This window comes from Alligator sinensis, unplaced genomic scaffold (assembly GCF_000455745.1).
Source record: "Alligator sinensis unplaced genomic scaffold, ASM45574v1 scaffold93_2, whole genome shotgun sequence".
Lineage (NCBI taxonomy): Eukaryota > Metazoa > Chordata > Crocodylia > Alligatoridae > Alligator > Alligator sinensis.
The window spans coordinates 2,979,659-2,998,814 of record NW_005841854.1 but is presented as its reverse complement, the minus strand read 5'-3'; the positions used below and the strand labels follow the sequence as shown (position 1 = coordinate 2,998,814).

Here is a 19,156-nt window from a genome sequence, read left to right as displayed (position 1 = left end):
TAGTAGGGGTCCTATTCCACCCTGGGCCTTCCTTTTACTCCCTATATATCTAAAAAACTATTTTTTGTTGTCCTTAACTTGGGATGCCATCCTCAGCTCCATGGTAGCTTTGGCCTGTCTAACTGCCTCCCTACAAGCACGAGCAGAGGAGGTCTACTCCTCTTTAGTAATCTCTCCCCGTTTCCACTTGTTATATGCCCCCCTTTTTGCCTAGTTCACTCTAACTAAAGCACCCAGAGTGTCACATGAATCTGCGTCCCCATGCTGAAAAATGGTGGAAGGGATGCATTAACTAAACGCATGATGAGCTTTACTTAAAGCACCCCCACTGCCATTGTTCAGCATGGGATACTGATACACATGATGCTGGAGTCTGCTGGAGCACAGTAATTGTCATGCTCCAGAAGACTCAATTAATCGAGTCTGCTCCAGCATGTTGTTATTACAACATATTGGATCAGCCTCAATGTACATGGATAAGCCCTCTAAGCTTGCAATCATACTATTTCTCTATGAGCACTGTCCAGGGAGACAGAACATCAATTCAGACTTCTTATCCTGAAGACATGAAGTAGAGGACATCCCAAAGAAGGATGTTCCCGCTAGGCTAAGGAGGAAAGTGAGGAGTCAAGTAATAGAAAACTCCTGCCCTGGTACTAGAGGAAGACAGGAGGGCAGGCAGGACCAGCAAAGGCCCTTCAAAAGGAGGGAGTTCATGGCCTGGAGAGGGGAAGAAGGGTCTAGAGACCAAGAGAGGTCAATAACCCCAGCTGTGCGCTCAAAAGAAGAGGGGAAGGTGTGTAACAGGGAGCCAGAGATTCATGTTATTTAAAGGAGGTAAAACACAGCCGACCAGCCTGCTGTGTAGGTAGATAAGCAGCAGGGACAAGGGGTGCATGCAGACCTAAGCTGAAGCATGGAAGACAAAACTGCCCATTAGCCCAAAAGGTGAACCTTTGTGCAGTCTAGTGAGTCACTTGACTCAAACAAGGCAGCGCTTCAGGGTAGATAAGCCAAATGCCTTGGAAGCAGGGGGAATGCATTGCAGGGAGCTAAGCTCTCCAGAAGGAGCAACTACATAAGATCCCCTTACAGACACTGAGGCACTCCAAGGGAAGAGCAGCGAGAATCCAGGGGATGTGTGTTTACCCAGAGTCAGGGAGGTTTTCATTGAAGTGATAGCTTGCCTTTTTTATTTTCTAATGCACTTTTACCCAAAGTGAGGATGTTTTGTCAAAACGACAGCTTGCCTTTATGTTCTAGATCAGCAGTTTCCAAACTCTGACAGACTGTGGACCACCAATTTAAAACAATACAACGTTAACTACCACCAGCAAACTTTTGTCATATTAAGTAATTATAATAAATCTGTTAACACATACCACTGCCAGGTTGTCTGCGTACCCCTGGCAGTACTTGTACCACAGATTGGGAACCGCTGTTCTAAATTTTACCAGTGGACTGAGTGTAACTAAAAGGGGTTGATGAGTGTAACTAAAAGGGGTTGAAGAGAAGCCACAGGATACCTGGGAGGCATGCTGTTTTGATCCTTGGCAGGGCTGGGCATAGGACTGGCAGGCTAAAGCCAAGAGGGCCAAAGCCTGAATGAAGCAAGACAATATGGAGGTGGCCTAAGACCAGGAAGGGTGAGAGCAGGAGGCTGGAGCCTGGGAAGGGCACAAGCTGGAGGCTGGAGCCCAGGAAGGGCAAGAGCTGGAGATAGAGGCCAGGGGCCCATAATAGGAGACCAGGGCTGTAGGCCATGTGTTAGGAGGCCCAGCTAGAAGGAAGTGGGCCAAGGCTGAAGCCCCAAAGACTTTGAGGCCTGAGAGGCCAAACATTGCATTGGGGCAAGCTGCTCCACTAAGGTGATAACCAGTAACATCTGCAAAGCATGACCATGGCCATAGGGGCACTCAGAGACCACGAACACAGCTCTTAGGGCACCCAGTGTCCAAAGGCACAAATAGAGCCAGAAAGGGCCACAGCAGATTGGACAGAGAGCAGCTGGACAGTGGACTGAATGCCCTCTTGGCTTCAAGCAGCCTCCAAACCTTTTTTTGTTTAAACAACATCAAGGCATGGCAGATGAGCAGGAGGAAAGGGCCCTGAAGGACCAGAGGAGACAGGAGTCATGTTCCCAAAACAAGGTGCTATAGTGCCACTCAACACAGGCCCTGCCACGGGGTGCCTAAAATGAACCACCGGTTCTGGGCCTCAATTGCAATAGTCTGAGGTCTGGCTAAAGTACCTAGAGTTCAAACTTGAACTGGAGATCTAATTGAAGAGGAAGGGAAAAATAAGTGGAGACATAAGAATTAACTATACATCTACACAATACATCTAAAATATTTCTTTCACATCTTCACAAAAAGATTTATAAGGGCTCACTTTAGGGCAGCAAATTCACAAAATTTGGAGATTATATTTAGTCACAAGAAATAAATTTACTCTCTCCTGTTGACTACAAATAAATCACTTAAGTTTGGCATGAAGTTTGGCCATATAAAATATATTGACCAAAAATGCAATGGCACTCAGTATTTCATGATCATAATCTTAACTAGTGGAAGAAATAACAACAAGAACGACAATAATACATAAAGAGAAAAGATGCTTGTAGTAATTTGTGTCCATGGACAACAACTGTAGAGTACCTACACTCTTTTAAGCAACTGATGAATGAATTTCATTTTCCTGGCAAAGACATCAACCTGTGATATTAATCATGACATTTTAACTATGGTTAGAAAATTAAGAGCTTGCTATTTGCCTATTAAGCACCTCTCTGTAGGTAAAAATCTGGCAGCTGAAATTTCTCTATACAATTAGTTTGAAACAAAATTCTTATGGCATTTTTATTAATTTAAATCAAGGCTAAAAATAAAGGAAGATTGGAAAATGGAAAAAAATGACTAATTCCACTCAAGATTCTCTTTCACTGATTACAGATAAAGAATTACAGCAAAGATCTGGTTTGACAAATACTGGTCTATACTTTCTCTATACTAAGCCTCTTACTGTCCTTGTAAATAATCACTGGGTAGAACACAAGAAAAGACAAAACAGGAAGAAACAGCATTAAAAACTTACCTTATAAACCTGTTGAAGAGGAAGACTGTACTACGGATAACTCTTGCTGTACGGGACTCTTCGTGCTGAGATCTGGACAATGTCAAACCATCATCCATGTGGCCTTCATGATGCATTATAGCCTGTAATGGCAAGACAAAGAACACATCTTTCAAACCATTACACCATATGTCTGAGAAAGCAATGGATTAGAAAAATGGCAAAGATGAATACAGCAAACCCAATTGCATTAAAATTAGATTGCCAGTTCCATGGCTTTCTCTGAGGTACCAATTATAAAGTCTTTGGTTTCTTTGCATGCATGGTCAAGTTTTGGTTGTTTTAATTAGTGCCATATCTATGATGAGCAGAACTATCCCAAATATCAGTTTTCCCCCCTTATCCACACAGATAAAACCCTTCTGAAGTTCAGACATACACCAAAAAGGACTTGATACTGACACTGATTCCAAAGAGTTTCATTTGCCCTCTTAAGCTTTGTTATAGAACATTAATGAGACCCTAAATTTAATCAGAGCAAGCTATTGTGCATGTTATCTAACTCATTCTTAAGCATAACCTTTGTAGTGTAAATGTTCCAGGTCATTTTTTTATATTAAACAATATTATACATAAATTGAAATTCCCTGAGATACACAATTGCTTCTATAAAATTTTAACCATATCAGATGTTACTGTTTCCATGACTTTTGTTTAAAAATAAAAAGAGAAAATAAAAGGAAACAAAGTATCTGACAATAAGATCACATTCAATTACTTATAATTTCAAACAAATGTGGTATTTATTTAATAATTACTTCGTAATCTCATTTTGTATACTCATTTTTATGCAAAAATACCAAGCTTTTATGTCTTTGATTCAAGGATTTACCAATCTAAGAGCCTGTTCCTCTGACTGTTTAGTTACGGAGAAAGAATGTGAACAGTGAATAACTACTGGCGGGACAAAGAAGATCTCAAACTCAAATGCATATGCACCACAGAGGAAGACAGAGCAGAACAGAACAAGCATTAGGACATTTTGAGAAACAAACGTATTTTAAGCAGAAGCTGAAGATTTCTTGCTGCAATTTACTGAGAAACAGAATGAAAAATAATTGAAGTACAGAAAGTGAGACAGCATGAAAGGTAATGAGAATAGAAATAAATACAAAGATTTACACATCACTAGACCACAGGTTCCATTCACATTTTCTCCAGTCTGGGATGTAGTATTTGCAAATCCTACAGCAGGGTCAAGGGGAGCCAATTTTTTAGCAGGCAGGCCACAAATTAACCTTGCACCCTCTCCAAGTGCCACTCCAATCCCCTCTGTTGCCCAATCTGTTGCTCCGCTTTCTGCTTCCTAACCTATCTGTTCTCGTGCTGCCTGTTCCCTCCCCGATCTGACACAACACACACATGCTGTTCATGCCATTTGTGACATGTATGCCACCGGTTGGCCACCCCTGCCCTATAGCATGCACATTTTAAAGGGGTGACTGAAGACTGGCTTGATACCTTTCTGGTTCATGCGCGCAATTTAAAAAGGGCCTGGCAACGACAAAAGCCACACTTGGGTCCCGGCTCTGGTGTGAGACACATGGGTGAAAGCCCATTGCACCCCCATGAGCTCAGGGACCACCCCAAGAGACCCCAGGATCCCCAATGATCCCAGCCTGCCCACAGGTAAGCAGGGGCATGTGGTGGGAGGGACGTAGCCCAGCAGGGAGGCAACTGAGGAGAGCCGAGGAGGGGCACGCCCCCCCAGCTCCTACTTGGCCCAGCCCCCCAGGGACCCACACAACCAGGCCACTGATGCATGAGACAGGGTGGGGGGGGGCACTTACCTGTCCCCTCCTTCAGTGGGGGGGAGGGACCCCCCTAGCCCCCCCAGACCAGTGCAGCGCCAGTGGGCCCTTTTGCACATATGCTGTTTTAAAAGGGCCCGGCAATGGCAGAAGCCACACTTGGGTCCCAGCTCTGATGCAACATGCACAAGTGAAAGCCCGCTTTGCTCCCATGAGCTCAGGGACCCCCCTGCCAAAAGACCCCAGGACCCCCAGCGAGCCTACCTGCAGGTAAGCAGGGGCCCATGGTGACAGGGACACAGCCCATCCCCTCCTTCAGTGGGGGGGAGGGACCCCCCTAGCCCCCCCAGACCAGTGCAGCGCCAGTGGGCCCTTTTGCACATATGCTGTTTTAAAAGGGCCCGGCAATGGCAGAAGGCACACACTTGGGTCCCAGCTCTGATGCAACATGCACAAGTGAAAGCCCGCTTTGCTCCCATGAGCTCAGGGACCCCCCTGCCAAAAGACCCCAGGACCCCCAGCGAGCCTACCTGCAGGTAAGCAGGGGCCCATGGTGACAGGGACACAGCCCAGCAGGGAGGCAGCTGAGTGCAGCCAAGGAGGGTCACACCCCGCCAGCTCCTACTTTTCCCAGCCCCGCAGGGAGCCACGCGACAGGAGCCTCGTGAACAGGACATGCAAAAAAACATGCTTATGTGCCCAGCGCATGAGTTAGCGCATAAGTTTGTGCAGGAGGGCGAGCAGGAGGGCCCGAGGATCTGCCAGTGAGCCCCAGGGAAAGTAGTCCCATCAGTAGCCAGACCACCAGCAGCACAATGTGGATGGGCACACACCACACCCCATGGGTCCCCCTCTGGCATCTCAGAGGCCTCCACCCAGATGGAACCCATGGTTCCAGGCTCTGCGCGGATGGAGCCTCTGGCTCTCAGCTGCGGGGACTGCCTGGCACGTTTCCAGGCTCATCGGACCGGGAGCATGGCCACCTCCCCTTGCAAGGTTTGCTCCACTTTGGAGTCTCTGGGGCACCAGATAGAGGAGCTCCAGGCTGCAGTCCAGAGACTGCATGCCATCAGGGATGGTGCGGGGAGATAGACTCCTACTGCCAGGCCCTTCACCCCCTGGAGGCAGAGGGTAGACCAAGGTCACCTTCCAGGACAAGAGATCACTTGGGGATCTCCCATACAGTCCAGCCAGGGGGTTGGACCAAGGTGGTCCAGGGCCCCAAGGCCTGCTGCACCAAGATCCCCTCCCCTCTGGGGCTTTGCAACAGGTACAAACCTCTTACAGCCCCAGTGCAGCCTGCAGATATGCAAGCTTCTGCAGGTAAGGGAGGATCATCCATCCCTACTCTCCCTAAGATGAAACACAGAGTGGTTGTTGTGGGATACTCCCTCCTGAGGGGAACTGAGGGGGCAATCCCTGGGGGTCTTCAAGAGGAGGCCCTGGGGGTCTTCAAGAGGAGCCCCTGGGGGTCTTCAAGAGGAGGCTAGATAACCATCTAGCTGGGGTCATCTAAACCCAGCACTCGGACTCGATGATCTATTGAGGTCCCTCCGGTCCTAACATCTATGAATCTGCTGCCCTGACCCCCTAGCCCAGGAGGTCTGCTACTTCCTGGGGGCCTGCATCTGGGACATAGCAGAGAGGATCCCAAAGATTATCTGGCCCTGCAACCACTACCCTATGCTCCTTATCCATGTGGGCATCAATAACATGACTCAGAGCAATCCCAGCTGGGTCATGAGAGACTACAGGGCTCTGGGAGCGGGGCTTAGGGGGTTGGGAGCACAGGTGGTCTTTTCCTTGCTCCTCCCAGTTGTGCGTCATGGGCTGAGGAGGAAGAGATGGATCGAGGTAGTCAAACAAAGACTGTGGCGCTGGTCTCATCATGAAGGCTTCGGCTTCCACAGTCACAGTCCAACTCATTGGTGAGACAGGCAGTGGGCTGCTGGGAAGAGATGGCCTCCACCTCACTCTGCTGCGGAGGAAGCTCATCTCAGCCAGACTTGCTCACCTGCCTGACCAGGTTTTAAACAGTGCCCACTGGGGGATGGGGGACGACCACCACTGCAAGCCCACTGGGCAGCTTTTGTAAACTTATCAGGCTAAGGCACTCAAGGGAACCCACATCCCTACCCCAGCCCCAGAGCAATCCATAGGGAAGGTAAGGACCCCCAATGGGACACTTGCGTGCCTGTACAGCAATGCCAGGAGCTTGGGGAACAAACAGGAGGAATTGGTCCTCCTGCTAAACAAAAAGGATTACAATCTTATAGGGATAATGGAGACCTGGTGGGACAACTCCTGTACAGGGCATAGCTGTCTATATCTGTGGCCCAGTCATAGGTGAGATCATGTGAAAAAAGGGGCAGGAGGGTAGTTCTCTATATCAAGGAAAGCTACACGTCCCTGCAAGCTGACATTGGCACCCAGGGGGGATGATTGGAGACCCTCTGGGTTAAAATCCATGGGGAACACAGCACAGGGGTCACAATGGTGGGAGTCTACTACAAACTTCCTAGCCAGGATCAAGAGCTTGACCAGGAATTCACCACAGAACTAGCTGTGGCTGCGTACTCCCAGTGCATGGTTGTCATGGGAGATTTCACCTACCCTGACATCTCATGGGAAGAGCACTTGGCCTCATCCAAACGGTCACAAAGGTTCCTTGTGTGTGGATGAGCTCTATCTGACTCAAGAAGTCTATGGACCGACAAGAGGCAAAGCGGTACTTGACCTGGTACCGGCAATGGGGGATGACTTATTCATTAACCTAATGATCGAAGGGAAGCTGGGAGACAGCAACCATGAGCTGATTACCTTCACCATCCTCTGTAAAGCTTGCAAGTCAGTCAGCAATGCAGAAGTCCTTGACTTCAGAAAAGCTGACTTTGATAAGCCCAGGAGGTTTGTTGGCAAGGCCCTAAGGAACCTTGACCCAAAAGGGAAGGGAGTCCAGGAAGAGTGATTGCTCCTCAAGGGAGTGATCTTGAAAGCTCAAGCAGTGTCTATCCCGTCTCAGAGAAAAGGCAGCAAAAGGGCACAGCAGCCCCCTTGGCTCTGCAGGGAACTAGTAGAGCTTCTGCATCTAACAAGAAAGATCTATAAAGGATGAAAGGTTGGATCCACCCCAAAGGAGGAGTACTCTGCACGGGTCCAGACCTGTAGGGAGCGAACCAGGAAAGCCAAGGCTACAACTGAACTCCAAATGGCTACAGGTATCAAAGACAATAAAAAGTCCTTTTTTAGATATGTGGGGAGCCGGAGGAAAAGCAAGGGTAACATTGGACCCCTGCTTAACCATATGGGTCAATTGACAACCAATGCCCAGGAAAAAGCCAACCTGCTTAACAGGTATTTTGCGTTGGTCTTTCACCAGCCCCAAGGGACGGCCCTGCTCAATACAGTACGGGACGGCCAGGGCAAAGGAGAATTGTTACCCTTCATCAATGTTGACCATGTCAAGGAATACCTTGAAAGGCTGGACACCTTTAAGTCAGCTGGCCCAGACAGCTCATACTCCAGGGTACTTAAGGAGCTGGCAAGCATCATAGCTCTGCCACTGGCATGGATCTTCGAGAACTCGTGGCGCTCAGGTGAAGTGCTCGAAGATTGGAAGAAGGCCAACGGGGTGCCTATCTTCAAGAAAGGGAGAAAAGGAGGTTCGGGGAACTACAGGCCCATCAGCCTGACCTCTATCCCAGGGAAGATCTTGGAAAAAATCATGTAAGAGACCGTTTTTGACAAGCTGGCTGAAGGCAACTTCCTGAGGGATAGCCAGCATGGGGTTGTTGCAGGTAGGTCTTACCTGACCAATCTCATCTCCTTCTACGACCAGGTGACATATCACCTGGACAAAGGAGGAGATATTGACATCATATATCTTGTTTTTAAAAAAGCTTTCGATCTGGTATCCCATGATAATCTCATAGAAAAACTGGTCAACTGCAGCCTTGGATACATCACAGTCCGCTGACTGGGGAATTGGCTCTGAGGTCAGACCCAGAGAGTGGTAGTTGACAGAAGTCAATCATTGTGGTGCGCTGTGACCAGTGGGGTCCCCAAAGGCTCTGTCTTTGGGCCTATTCTTTTCAACATCTTCATTAATGATGTGGACAATGGTATCAAAAGTGCACTGGCCAAGTTTGCTGATGACACCAAACTTTGGGGTAAATCATCCACACCCGAGGACAGGATGGTGATCCAGGCCGACTTTCACAGGCTGAGAAAATGGGCAGAGAAAAACCCGATGGCTTTCAACACTGAAAAATGCAAGGTACTCCACCTTGGGAAGAAAAATCTGCAGCATGCTTATAGGCTCAGCAGTGCTACGCTTGCTAGCACCGTGGCTGAAAGGGACTTGGGGGTCATGATTGACCACAAGAGGAATATGAGCCACCAATGTGATGTTGCAGCCGGCAAAGTGAGCAAAACTCTGGCTTGCATCCATAGATGCTTCTCTAGCAAATCCCAGGATATCATCCTCCTGCTGTACTTGGCCTTGGTGAGGCTGCAGCTGGAGTACTGCATCCAATTCTGGGCTCCACAATTTAAAATGGATGTAGAGAAGCTTGAGAGAGTCTAAAGGAGAGCCACAGGCATGATCAGAAGGCAGGAAAACAGGCCTTATGATGAGAGGCTGAGAGCTATGGGACTTTTCAGCCTGGAAAAGCGCAGGCTATGGGGCGACCCGGTGGCTGCCTATAAGTATATAAGGGGTGTACATCAGGATCTGGGGGAATGCCTGTTTACCAGAGCACCCCATGGGATGACAAGTTCAAATGGTCACAAACTCCTCCAAGAACATTTCAGACCGGACATAAGGAAGAACTTTTTTACTGTCCAAGCCCCCAAGACCTGGAACAGACTGCTGCCAGAGATGATGCAAGCACCTACTCTGGGCTCCTTTAAGAGTCAATTGGATATGTATCTTGCTGGGATCCTGTGACCCCAGCTGACTTCCTGCCCCTGGGGCAGGGGGCTGGACTCGATGATCTTCCAAGGTCCCTTCCAGCCCTAATGTCTCTGAAATCTATGAAATATGGTATTAAAAGAGGTCTGCCAGTTTGGCAACCTTTTTGCTAAGCTGCAGTCACCCTACTTATTAATTTTCAGTGTACAGCATTATATAGTGCAGTTTTGAAATTGGATGCAAATTCAGATAGATTATGATGAAAATCAAGAAGAAAGATTATAATTGACCATGTGAGATGCAGCTAATATTAAGATGAGGTTCTTAGGGCACCTATACACGTGACAAAGCTCTGCTCGAACATGTGCTAATTAGCATGCGTCACAGCCAACTCAATCAAGTCTGCTGTGAGTCTGCTAGACCATTTGAATTAGTGCGCTTCAGCGACCTCCGCATTGCTTGTATTCAGTGTACCTGCATTTCAAAATGGTGGTGGGGGTGCTTTAACTAAACCTCATTGAACAAGCTTTAATTAAAGCACCTCTGCTACCATTTTGAAGCACAATATGCTAAATACATGTGATGCTCCAGGCACTTTTAATGAGAGTTGCTCCCAGAGCCAATCCGCTCTAATTAAAGTCCACCCTGCCCACACACACACATGCCAGAGCACATGTATAGATGCTCTTAGAGCCTGGAAGGTTCACCATAACTAGTTAATGTATTTCAAGTTGCATTACTCCAGGCATACCCATAGCTGCTCTACCTTTGTACCTCCATGATGTAAAACACTCGCAGAAAATAGTGCTCTGTGGATGTGTAAAATGCTATTCTCAATAACTACTCAATTACATCTAGGCTATTTCCTCAGAGACACCTCAGGCATTTTTCCTCATTGAGAATTAATTTCATGCCAAGTTAGAAATTTAAAAGGAAGCACAAATACAGCAGCCAGAAAATGTCTGAAATGGTGAAAAGCATTTTTTCTCTCCTTTTGTTCAATGAGATTAAATTTTATTTGACCATGGCTATCACCCTTTAAAAGGAAAAAAATAGTTATGGGATGAACAGAATTAAAAATTTTAGCCCAAAGGATGATATTTTCATTAAACTGTCAAGCTTCTGAAAGCAGAGACTCTGAATTAAAATGCTTCCTCAACCATAACTACAACACACAGGAAAAAAGAATATCTTATATGGGACTGTTACTATTCTTGTAATTTTTATATGGCTATTCCTTCTAGCAATTCAAAAATATTTGCAATAATACTTGGTTTGATTTTCACATGTCTAGAAGCACTTTACATTTTTGTATCAGAATACAAAGGCAGGTGCAAAACATTTGGGATAATGATTTTTTTCACATTTTTCTTCACATTCTTCACATGTTGTGCCCAGTTATCTCTGAATAAAAAACATACTCTTATCACCCATCTTACCTTGCGTTGCACTGATCCCATCCTTACAGACTTCGCATCCACAGACTGGTATGTGAGCCACAGGCCCGTATCTATATGTTGTATATAACATACAGAGTCACCATATTTTATTTCAGGTGCTCCCATTCCATCCACTTCTTTTCTTATCCCTACATCCAATTTTTCCTAAAGGGAAAATATAGATATACAATTAAATAGTAATACCAGAAATAAATATTGAACAATAGATTTTTTTCTTTGATAGGAATTGAAAGAAGATTGTGGGTTTGTTTATCCCTCTAGTAACAATCATTAACTACTTAGCCAAATATCTATGGGGGACAGGAAGGAGATGGGAGACAGAGATGCACATAATCTAAACAAAATCCAGTTAAGTGTAATTGAAAAACATATTTTGATATTTTATGACATGATTGCTACTTCATAAACTGAATATTCCTATCTAATTCCACTGAATCAAGTCGTTCTACATTAGTGTAAAGCTATATAATCAAAATGAAGAATCAAATCTTACATTGGTTACTGGATTTCAGATCAACTAAACTATGGTCTCTACAGAGCATTCCTCAAATGTGCAGATTCTGCTTACATTATTCAATCTGCCAGAGTTCCCTGCAACCCAAGAAGGATGTAGCTCAAAGTATGTCAATTTAACAAAGTAAAAAAGTTTTGTTCCAGTACCACAACATAATCTCATAAAGCAACACACTGCATTTAGTTACAAAGCTGAAAATAAGTAACACAAAATAAGGATCCCCTCATTGAAGTGGGCTGCTGTCCTCAGTGGCCCTTCTTTTCACCTCTCTCAGCCTGAGATAGAAGGAATCCCTTTCCTTTATTCCAGTGATGGAATATCTTTAGGCTCTAGACACCCCTCAGGAAATGTCAGCCATGAACTTTCACTTATTTCTTGACTACAGAAGAACAACAGAATGGGGATGCCCAACCTCTGGCCCACAGAGCCACGTCATCCACTCACAGAGGTGGGCTAGCAAGCACCAGGATTCAGCCATGCAGGATTGGAAAATATACTCTTTATATGCTGATATATATGTTAATCTTGCTCTCTCATGGGGCCTCTCTCCAAACTTCCAAACACTCCCTTCTGTTAGAGATTGAGTCTTGTTGTCCATGAAGCCTTCCCTGCATGAAGAACTGTAATGAGGACTGCCACTAGAAGGCTTTTTCATATGACATAGCACAGACGTATTTCAGCACCACTAGGAGGATATCTCCTAGCAAGTGATGCACCACATTCAACTTGCTCTCTGCCCCCAATGCTGGTTTTGGAGTTTTTACAATGACTCTTTAATGCAAAATGCAAAAAGAATGATAGAAGACATTACTGTCAATCAATCTGAGTTATGAGTAGGCATGTTCCTACCCTTCTTTGCAAGCTAGATGTGTGAATAAGAAATGTCACAAAAGAAGTATGATTTCAAAAGACATTTGTTAGTGGGAGACATGAGCCACTGTCCCATAAAGTCAAGTGGGCTAGTGACAGCAGGCTAAAGAATACTGAATATTATATGTATATATTCTTGCTTTTTGTAAAAGAAAGGAGTCAGACATGTTAAGGTTTGCTAATACTCATCTATCAAGCATAGTCCCAGATCTTTGGCCAGGGACCCTCTTTTAAAAAGATCCTTCATCTCTAGCTCCAGACTTGATATTGGGGGCACTGCTATCTCTACCTTCTTAGGCACCATCAGAAGGCTTTGTGGCTCAATGGCAGTGTAACAGACCATGACCATCCACTCCCAGACGGCCTAACAGTGAATGAAAGGACCCTGCTTCAGTAGTTCCACAGTCCCATTCTGCCTCCAGGAAATTCTCTACCAGGCATGCTAGTATTTCCCAGCAGGGTACCTACTGGCAGCAGATCCATTCCTTTGTCCCTGATGACAAAATCTGACAAAACTGATCCAATGCTACAACCTCTGAGGACCAAATTTCTGGCTTTAACATGAGAACAAAACCCATAGATATTGAGGGCCTTGTTACAAATTATGCTTAGGCTTTTCAAAGTGGTAATAAGTATTAGTGTTAGCTCAAGTTTAAAGCAGTCACACATTCAAGCTAAAAACCTCTAACTTTTCTAGACCTGCACAACTGTGACTTGTCCATGATAAGCAGGATCCTGGAGGACTGAAAGGTAAGAATTCCCACCCATCCTTCATCCCCTTCCATTCCGGGCTCCCACCGCCCCCTGCCTCCTGGTGCTCCCCTCTTCCCTCCCATTCCTGAGGCTCCCCCCTCCCGCCCCTCTGGGCTCCTCCACTGCCTCCCCACCTCTCAGGGCTCACCCATGTCCCTGTGTCCCCCAACTCATTTGTGCCAGTGAGGTCCAGGAAGACCAGACAGGGAAGGAGAACCCGCCTGCCTAGTCACCACCACCAAGCCACAGCTGCTGTCTGGGCTGAGCCCAGCACAGAGAGCAGCAGCAGTGGCAGCTGGGCAAGTGAGTTCCCATTCCCTCCCTACTCCCCTGGGACAGTGCTGGCAGCTACAGGTGAGCTAGGAGATGCAGGTAGGGGAGGCCAATCTGGAGCCCTGGGGGATGCCTGTTCCAGATGAGCAAGGAGAGGCTGTGGACCCAATCCAAGCCAGCTATGGATGGCAAAGGGGGACAGCAGGCCTAATCCAGGCCAGCAGGGGTGTGAAGGGCAGTGGGGGGGAGGGGCAAGGGATGGCAACCCAACCTAGAGGGTAGAAGGGGCAACAGGCCCAATCCAGGGCAGTGGTGGAGGGGGAGCGGGTTGCATGTTACACTAATATGTAGCTATGAGCATGAGCTGGGTAACACAGACAATAGATAAACCTGCCCTGGAGTGGCACAACTTTAAGATGCTTAATGTGTGCTTAAAACTAGTTTAATATCTTAATGTGTGAACCATCCTGGGGTCAAGAGCTCCCTGAGCCACCTAAAATTAATGTGTAACAAAGTCCTAAGTCACTGCTACAAGCCAAGAGCCTGAGACATTTTTCTCCAGTAGAAACAGTTGCCAGTAGCCTTCCTTGCTGAGCTCAAACAATTTACGATAACCACTTTCAGTGCTCCAAAGCATTCTGCCAAAGTCAAATCTGTAGCACATTGTGAAAACTCAGCTAACCCTATTTGATGGCAGCGCCCCTTAGGACTATTACTTGGCACCTGCCACACATTCAAAAATGTCTAGGATAACCCAGGGTTTCCCTGCATCTTACTGAGATACCCTCCTCATCCAGGGTAAAATACACTATGTCCAAAAACCTTGAGTCTAGGCCAGCGTTATCTGTTAGGCAAAGAAAAAACTATTCCTGGCTTTCCTGATTATTTCTGCTAACACTACCAAAGATGTTATTTGGTGCTGCTGCAGCTACTGCTATCATTTTTCCATGAGTCATTTCACTTAGGCCTTTGGATTCAATCTATCTTCAGGCTGCCTGTGCAGTGCAGTAGGGCCTCTCCATCTAACCTGGAGAGGACCAGTGCATTGCCTAACTCTGTGAAGAGCACTTGTCTGAGGGCATGGTATATTTTCTTAACACAAAAACTCACAAACAACACAAAACAAAGCAAATTCCTTGACCAACATGGATTGGAGTCTATAAAGGCCTTTCTTCTCAACTACCTTAGCCCTGAAAGAGACCACACTCCTTCCCTCAACTCCTCAATGAGTCATATCACAAGCAACACGCCATTAATCTTTTCCTGGCAGTTTCACCCTGTCACAATAACCCTTTTGAAGAGATTTAAGAGACAAATTCCTGCATATACACCTATAACAATTGTTTGGAGAGACAGCTTGTTTATAAAGGCTGACAAAAGTAATTTGAGAAAACAAACTCCAATTTAGTTCTGAATTTGTAATGCACTGCTTAAGAAAGGAAGGAACCATGTGAGTCCTATTACAAAGTTCACAAATATAACCAGATTTGTATGTCCTACAAAAATTATAAATTCATTATGAAATTCTGGAGAGAGAAAACCAGCAAAGTTCATGCAGAATTCTGGATATAACTTTCATCTTGAAATGGGATGGGGACCGACTGGATAAGCAACAGCTCTGCAGAAAAGGACCTGGGGTTACAGTGGACAATAAGCTGAATATGAGCCAAAAATGTGCATACTGGGCTGCATTGGTAGATGTGTTGCCAGCATATTAAAGGAAGTGTTTATTCCCTGTATTCAGCGCTGGTGAGGCTGCATTTGGAGTACTGTGTCCAGTTTCGGGCCCCCTACTACAGAAAGGATGTAGACAAATTGGAGAGAGTCCAGTGGAAGACAACATAATGAACATTTTAAAATGCACAACTGTTTGTAATAGGAAGATATATGTGAAAATACTGGTTCAGGATTAACCACATTAGGTACTATTTGTCCATGAATAAATGACAAGCTGATTTGTAGTTTCTGATTCTTAAATTGTCTTTATGATGAGACATTGATTCATGCAACTCTGCTGTGTTTCCAAATCCCAAGATTCCCTTTCCTCAGTTTGACTTCTCACTTAAAACTTTCTTAGGTCTTTCTCCAATAGAAAAATATGGAACTTTTCTCACACAAAATGCAGGATTTGGAAAACCGGCTCAGATTCTGATTTCTACAAACATACTTTTAAAAAAAAGTATTTTTATGAACACTACAATTCTCAAATGAATATAGCTAAGAAGGGCAGGAGAATATGCTATATTAAGTTTAATACAATAAGGTGTTATATTTCTACTGCACTGTCTATTAGATAATGTATATTAAACCATGATCTTAATGAATCGTTTTTACATGCTAGATAAGAATATTAATGAAAAATTGAATTTAAAAATAATATTTAGTATATTACTTAACCAATATTAAATTGTTGCTAACATGTTAGAACATGTTTGATGTGACAGCCTCCGTTTCAAGTACAGTTAATTCATACCACTGGCATGTTGGCAAGGTGAATAGCAGGAACCCAAACCAACCTAACCTAAAGCAATAACATGCAACAAAATGAATGCAACGAAATTCAGTTTATTTCTCATGGAAAGAATTTACATAAATTGTAATCTGCATAAAAAGGGTCATCAGTTATTTCCCTTAATAAATCATCCTCAAATACATGTTATTTTCTAACTTTTACAGGCAGCATAGGGTGGCATAAGGGAACAGATAGGCTTGAAGAGCATGGGACTCAAGGATAGATTTGAATAGCTGGTGGAGAATAGGAAACTGGAAGATAGTTGTAAGAGAATGCAAGAGTATGAAGGGAGTCAAATGGCAGAAAGGGGTCTTACAGGATAAAAACATACTACGCTGAAGAAAGTGGGGACTAGAAAGTATTAAGCGATAAGATTGGGGCAGGGTGATGGCCTTTCAGATAAGAATAGAAGGGTCAGAAAGCTAATCTCATGATCTCCTGTAACAGGGGTCGGCAACGTTTTTGGCCAGAGTGCCAAAATATCTCAGCCTTGACCCACATCTCTGAATCTCTAGCTGGGCTCTGTGGTAGTGGCAGCTGCATGCATACCTTGAGATACACAGCCAGGAAGGGGCCTGGGGCATGTGCAGGTGCTGCCACCACGGAGCCCAGCTGGGGCTCCAGAGCCTGGTGCAGCTCTTTGCAGCCTCCTGACTGCTTGTTGCAGCCGGCCCAGGCTCTGGGCAGCTGCTGCCAGCCACGGAGCCTGAACTACTTGCAGCAGGGCCTGCAGCCTCCCCATCACTGGTGGCAAGCAGCCTGAGCTCCACGGCTGGTGGCAGCTGCTCGAGGCCTGGCCTGACTGTGGCGTGCTAAGCAAAATGGCCTCATGTTCCAGGCTCCAGCATGCATGCCAGGGGGGGACGACTTGCTGACCCCTGTACTATAAAATGGATCATCATCTTGAGCATCTTGCCACTGCCTCCAATACTTCACTGCATAGTGAAACATCAAGACCATTAAAAAGGATAGCGAGTCATTAATACCTGTGGAGTAGGAAGATTAACAAGAATCAGGGAGATGATAACGAGTCATTATTATCATATTAAATGAACCATGATAGAGACAAGTCAATTGACTTTATCAGCTTTACCTGAATGGAAATGCCACTGCCCCTTCCAAACAGTTGGTTTTAAAGTTTGGGGGGAGCAGGAATCAAAATGGGGAGGAGGCAGGTTGCAACTGCACCACTGCACCCCTCCCCCCCAATCCACCCCTATTAATCAGTAATGGTAAACAACTGAAGGAAAATTAAAATCATTATGTTATGGCTTTGTAGTGGTATGATGTAGACTTCAAATAATGGAGGACTCCAGGCTACTGTCTCTTGCACTATAGTTTGGTGACATGTTCGCATTCTATTTTATCCAGAATATATTTTTCATATGTGCTTAACTTTATTAGAAATACCTTACTGATATCCTACGTTTAATACACTGTCAGAACATCATCTTGTAAAATATACCAAAGGTCTAATTTATTTACCAAATTTATTTAATCAAATAGAAACACCAGGAACTAAATTCACTACCTCATCCTGTGTTATTTGTATTACTCTCCAGTGATGTAAAGCAACGAGACATCTACCTTAACAGAACAATTTCACATACAGTTGTTCAAATAGAATTTCCCAAGTTAAGCAAGATTAAAAATTCCCTCCAAAAGAAAATGAATATAATAAAATATATCTTATTCTGTGTATGCTGTTAAAAAGTACAGAATTAGTATTTTTAATTGGTGCAAATGAATTAAAGCAAAATGTATTATAACTGTATTTCAATATCAGCATTGGAAACTCATGATTTGCCCTCCCTAGAGTCTTGCCACATGATACCCTAACAATGGTACACAAAAACAATGTAAATTACACTAATGAAACTTACACCAGGATCTAAAGTGAACAGAAAACCACTCTGCTGCAATAGGCACTTTTACAGCACCTCAGCACTAGCTAGCAAAGGAACAACTAATAATCTGTTTGTCTATAGATAAGCTAACCATAAGGAAATCTGGGACACTGTGCCCACCCTCCACCCTCTGCACGCTCTCAAGTCAGTGAGGGAGGGGCAGCATGCTGGGCCTGCCTGCCCAGTTGCAAGGTGTTTTGCACCTCTCTGACTCCCAGGCAGATTGTGCTCCACACCACTGCATTTTTGGGATGCCTGTTATAATTCTCAACAGCCAGCCAGGACCAGCTTCTTAAATCTCGCACTGTCCCAGCTAAACTAGGACATAGCTATAGAAAATGACTAATACAGGACAATGCACAATTTTCCTTGCCCAGAGTACCACATGCTAGTAATAGACACTGATGGAAGTCTCTGTCAGTGGTTCTCAACCTTTTTTGTACCAGGATCCATTTATAAAGATCAATGGCCAGTCCTGACCCAGCACCCCTCACTCCAGACCTGCTAACCCCCACCACCAGGGCCCAGCTCCCAGTCTGGGGAGTATGGGGGACCTCAAGCAGCTCCTTGCAGCCTACAAGGGAAAAGTCTTACTTCCCATGTTTTTCTCCTTTAAAAGAAAATCAATTTTTAAAGTATGTTGATAAGTTGTTGAAGTTTGTTCACGACCCTTTCATATATTTTTGCAACTCACTTTTGGGTCATGACCCACAGGTTGAGAAATGCTGCTATATGTAACACATATCATGTATTTTTACACTGATGTGAAGCTGGGTTCTACCAAGGCAAGCGTGTGTTCAGGTACTACACCTTAAGAATCTATTTGACTTTAATGTTTCTATATAGTGCCTATGCAACATTTAAAAAATACATTTTGCTTTTCCAATTTTACCCCTTATTTTCTCCTTCACAGATTTTGGCAGAACTCCTTTAAGACAACATTCTTTAAAATCTAACTGAATAGCCAAATTTAAGATAAAATACTCATAAAATGGAATAAAATCATATAAGTTAATTTCAGACTGTTCAGTGTATTGAAAAATATGAGATATATTTTTATAAATTCAGGGAA

The 19,156-nt window shown here is 44.9% G+C and overlaps 1 protein-coding gene across 17 annotated transcripts in view; it reads right to left on the bottom strand.

Moving 5' to 3' along the window:
- Nucleotides 1-19,156, bottom strand: part of RYR2 (ryanodine receptor 2) — an 847,904-nt gene that overhangs the window by 450,136 nt on the left and 378,612 nt on the right. For all 17 annotated transcript variants that reach the window (XR_003095960.1, XM_025213656.1, XM_025213760.1 and 14 more), the window contains 2 exons: nt 11,235-11,399; nt 3,094-3,215 (listed from right to left, as the gene is read on the bottom strand). Coding sequence is in view for 16 of the 17 variants with exons in the window: in XM_025213656.1 (XP_025069441.1) it covers nt 3,094-3,215; nt 11,235-11,399 (287 nt within the window). In the remaining variant the exon portion in view is untranslated. The remainder of the gene's footprint in view (nt 1-3,093; nt 3,216-11,234; nt 11,400-19,156) is intronic.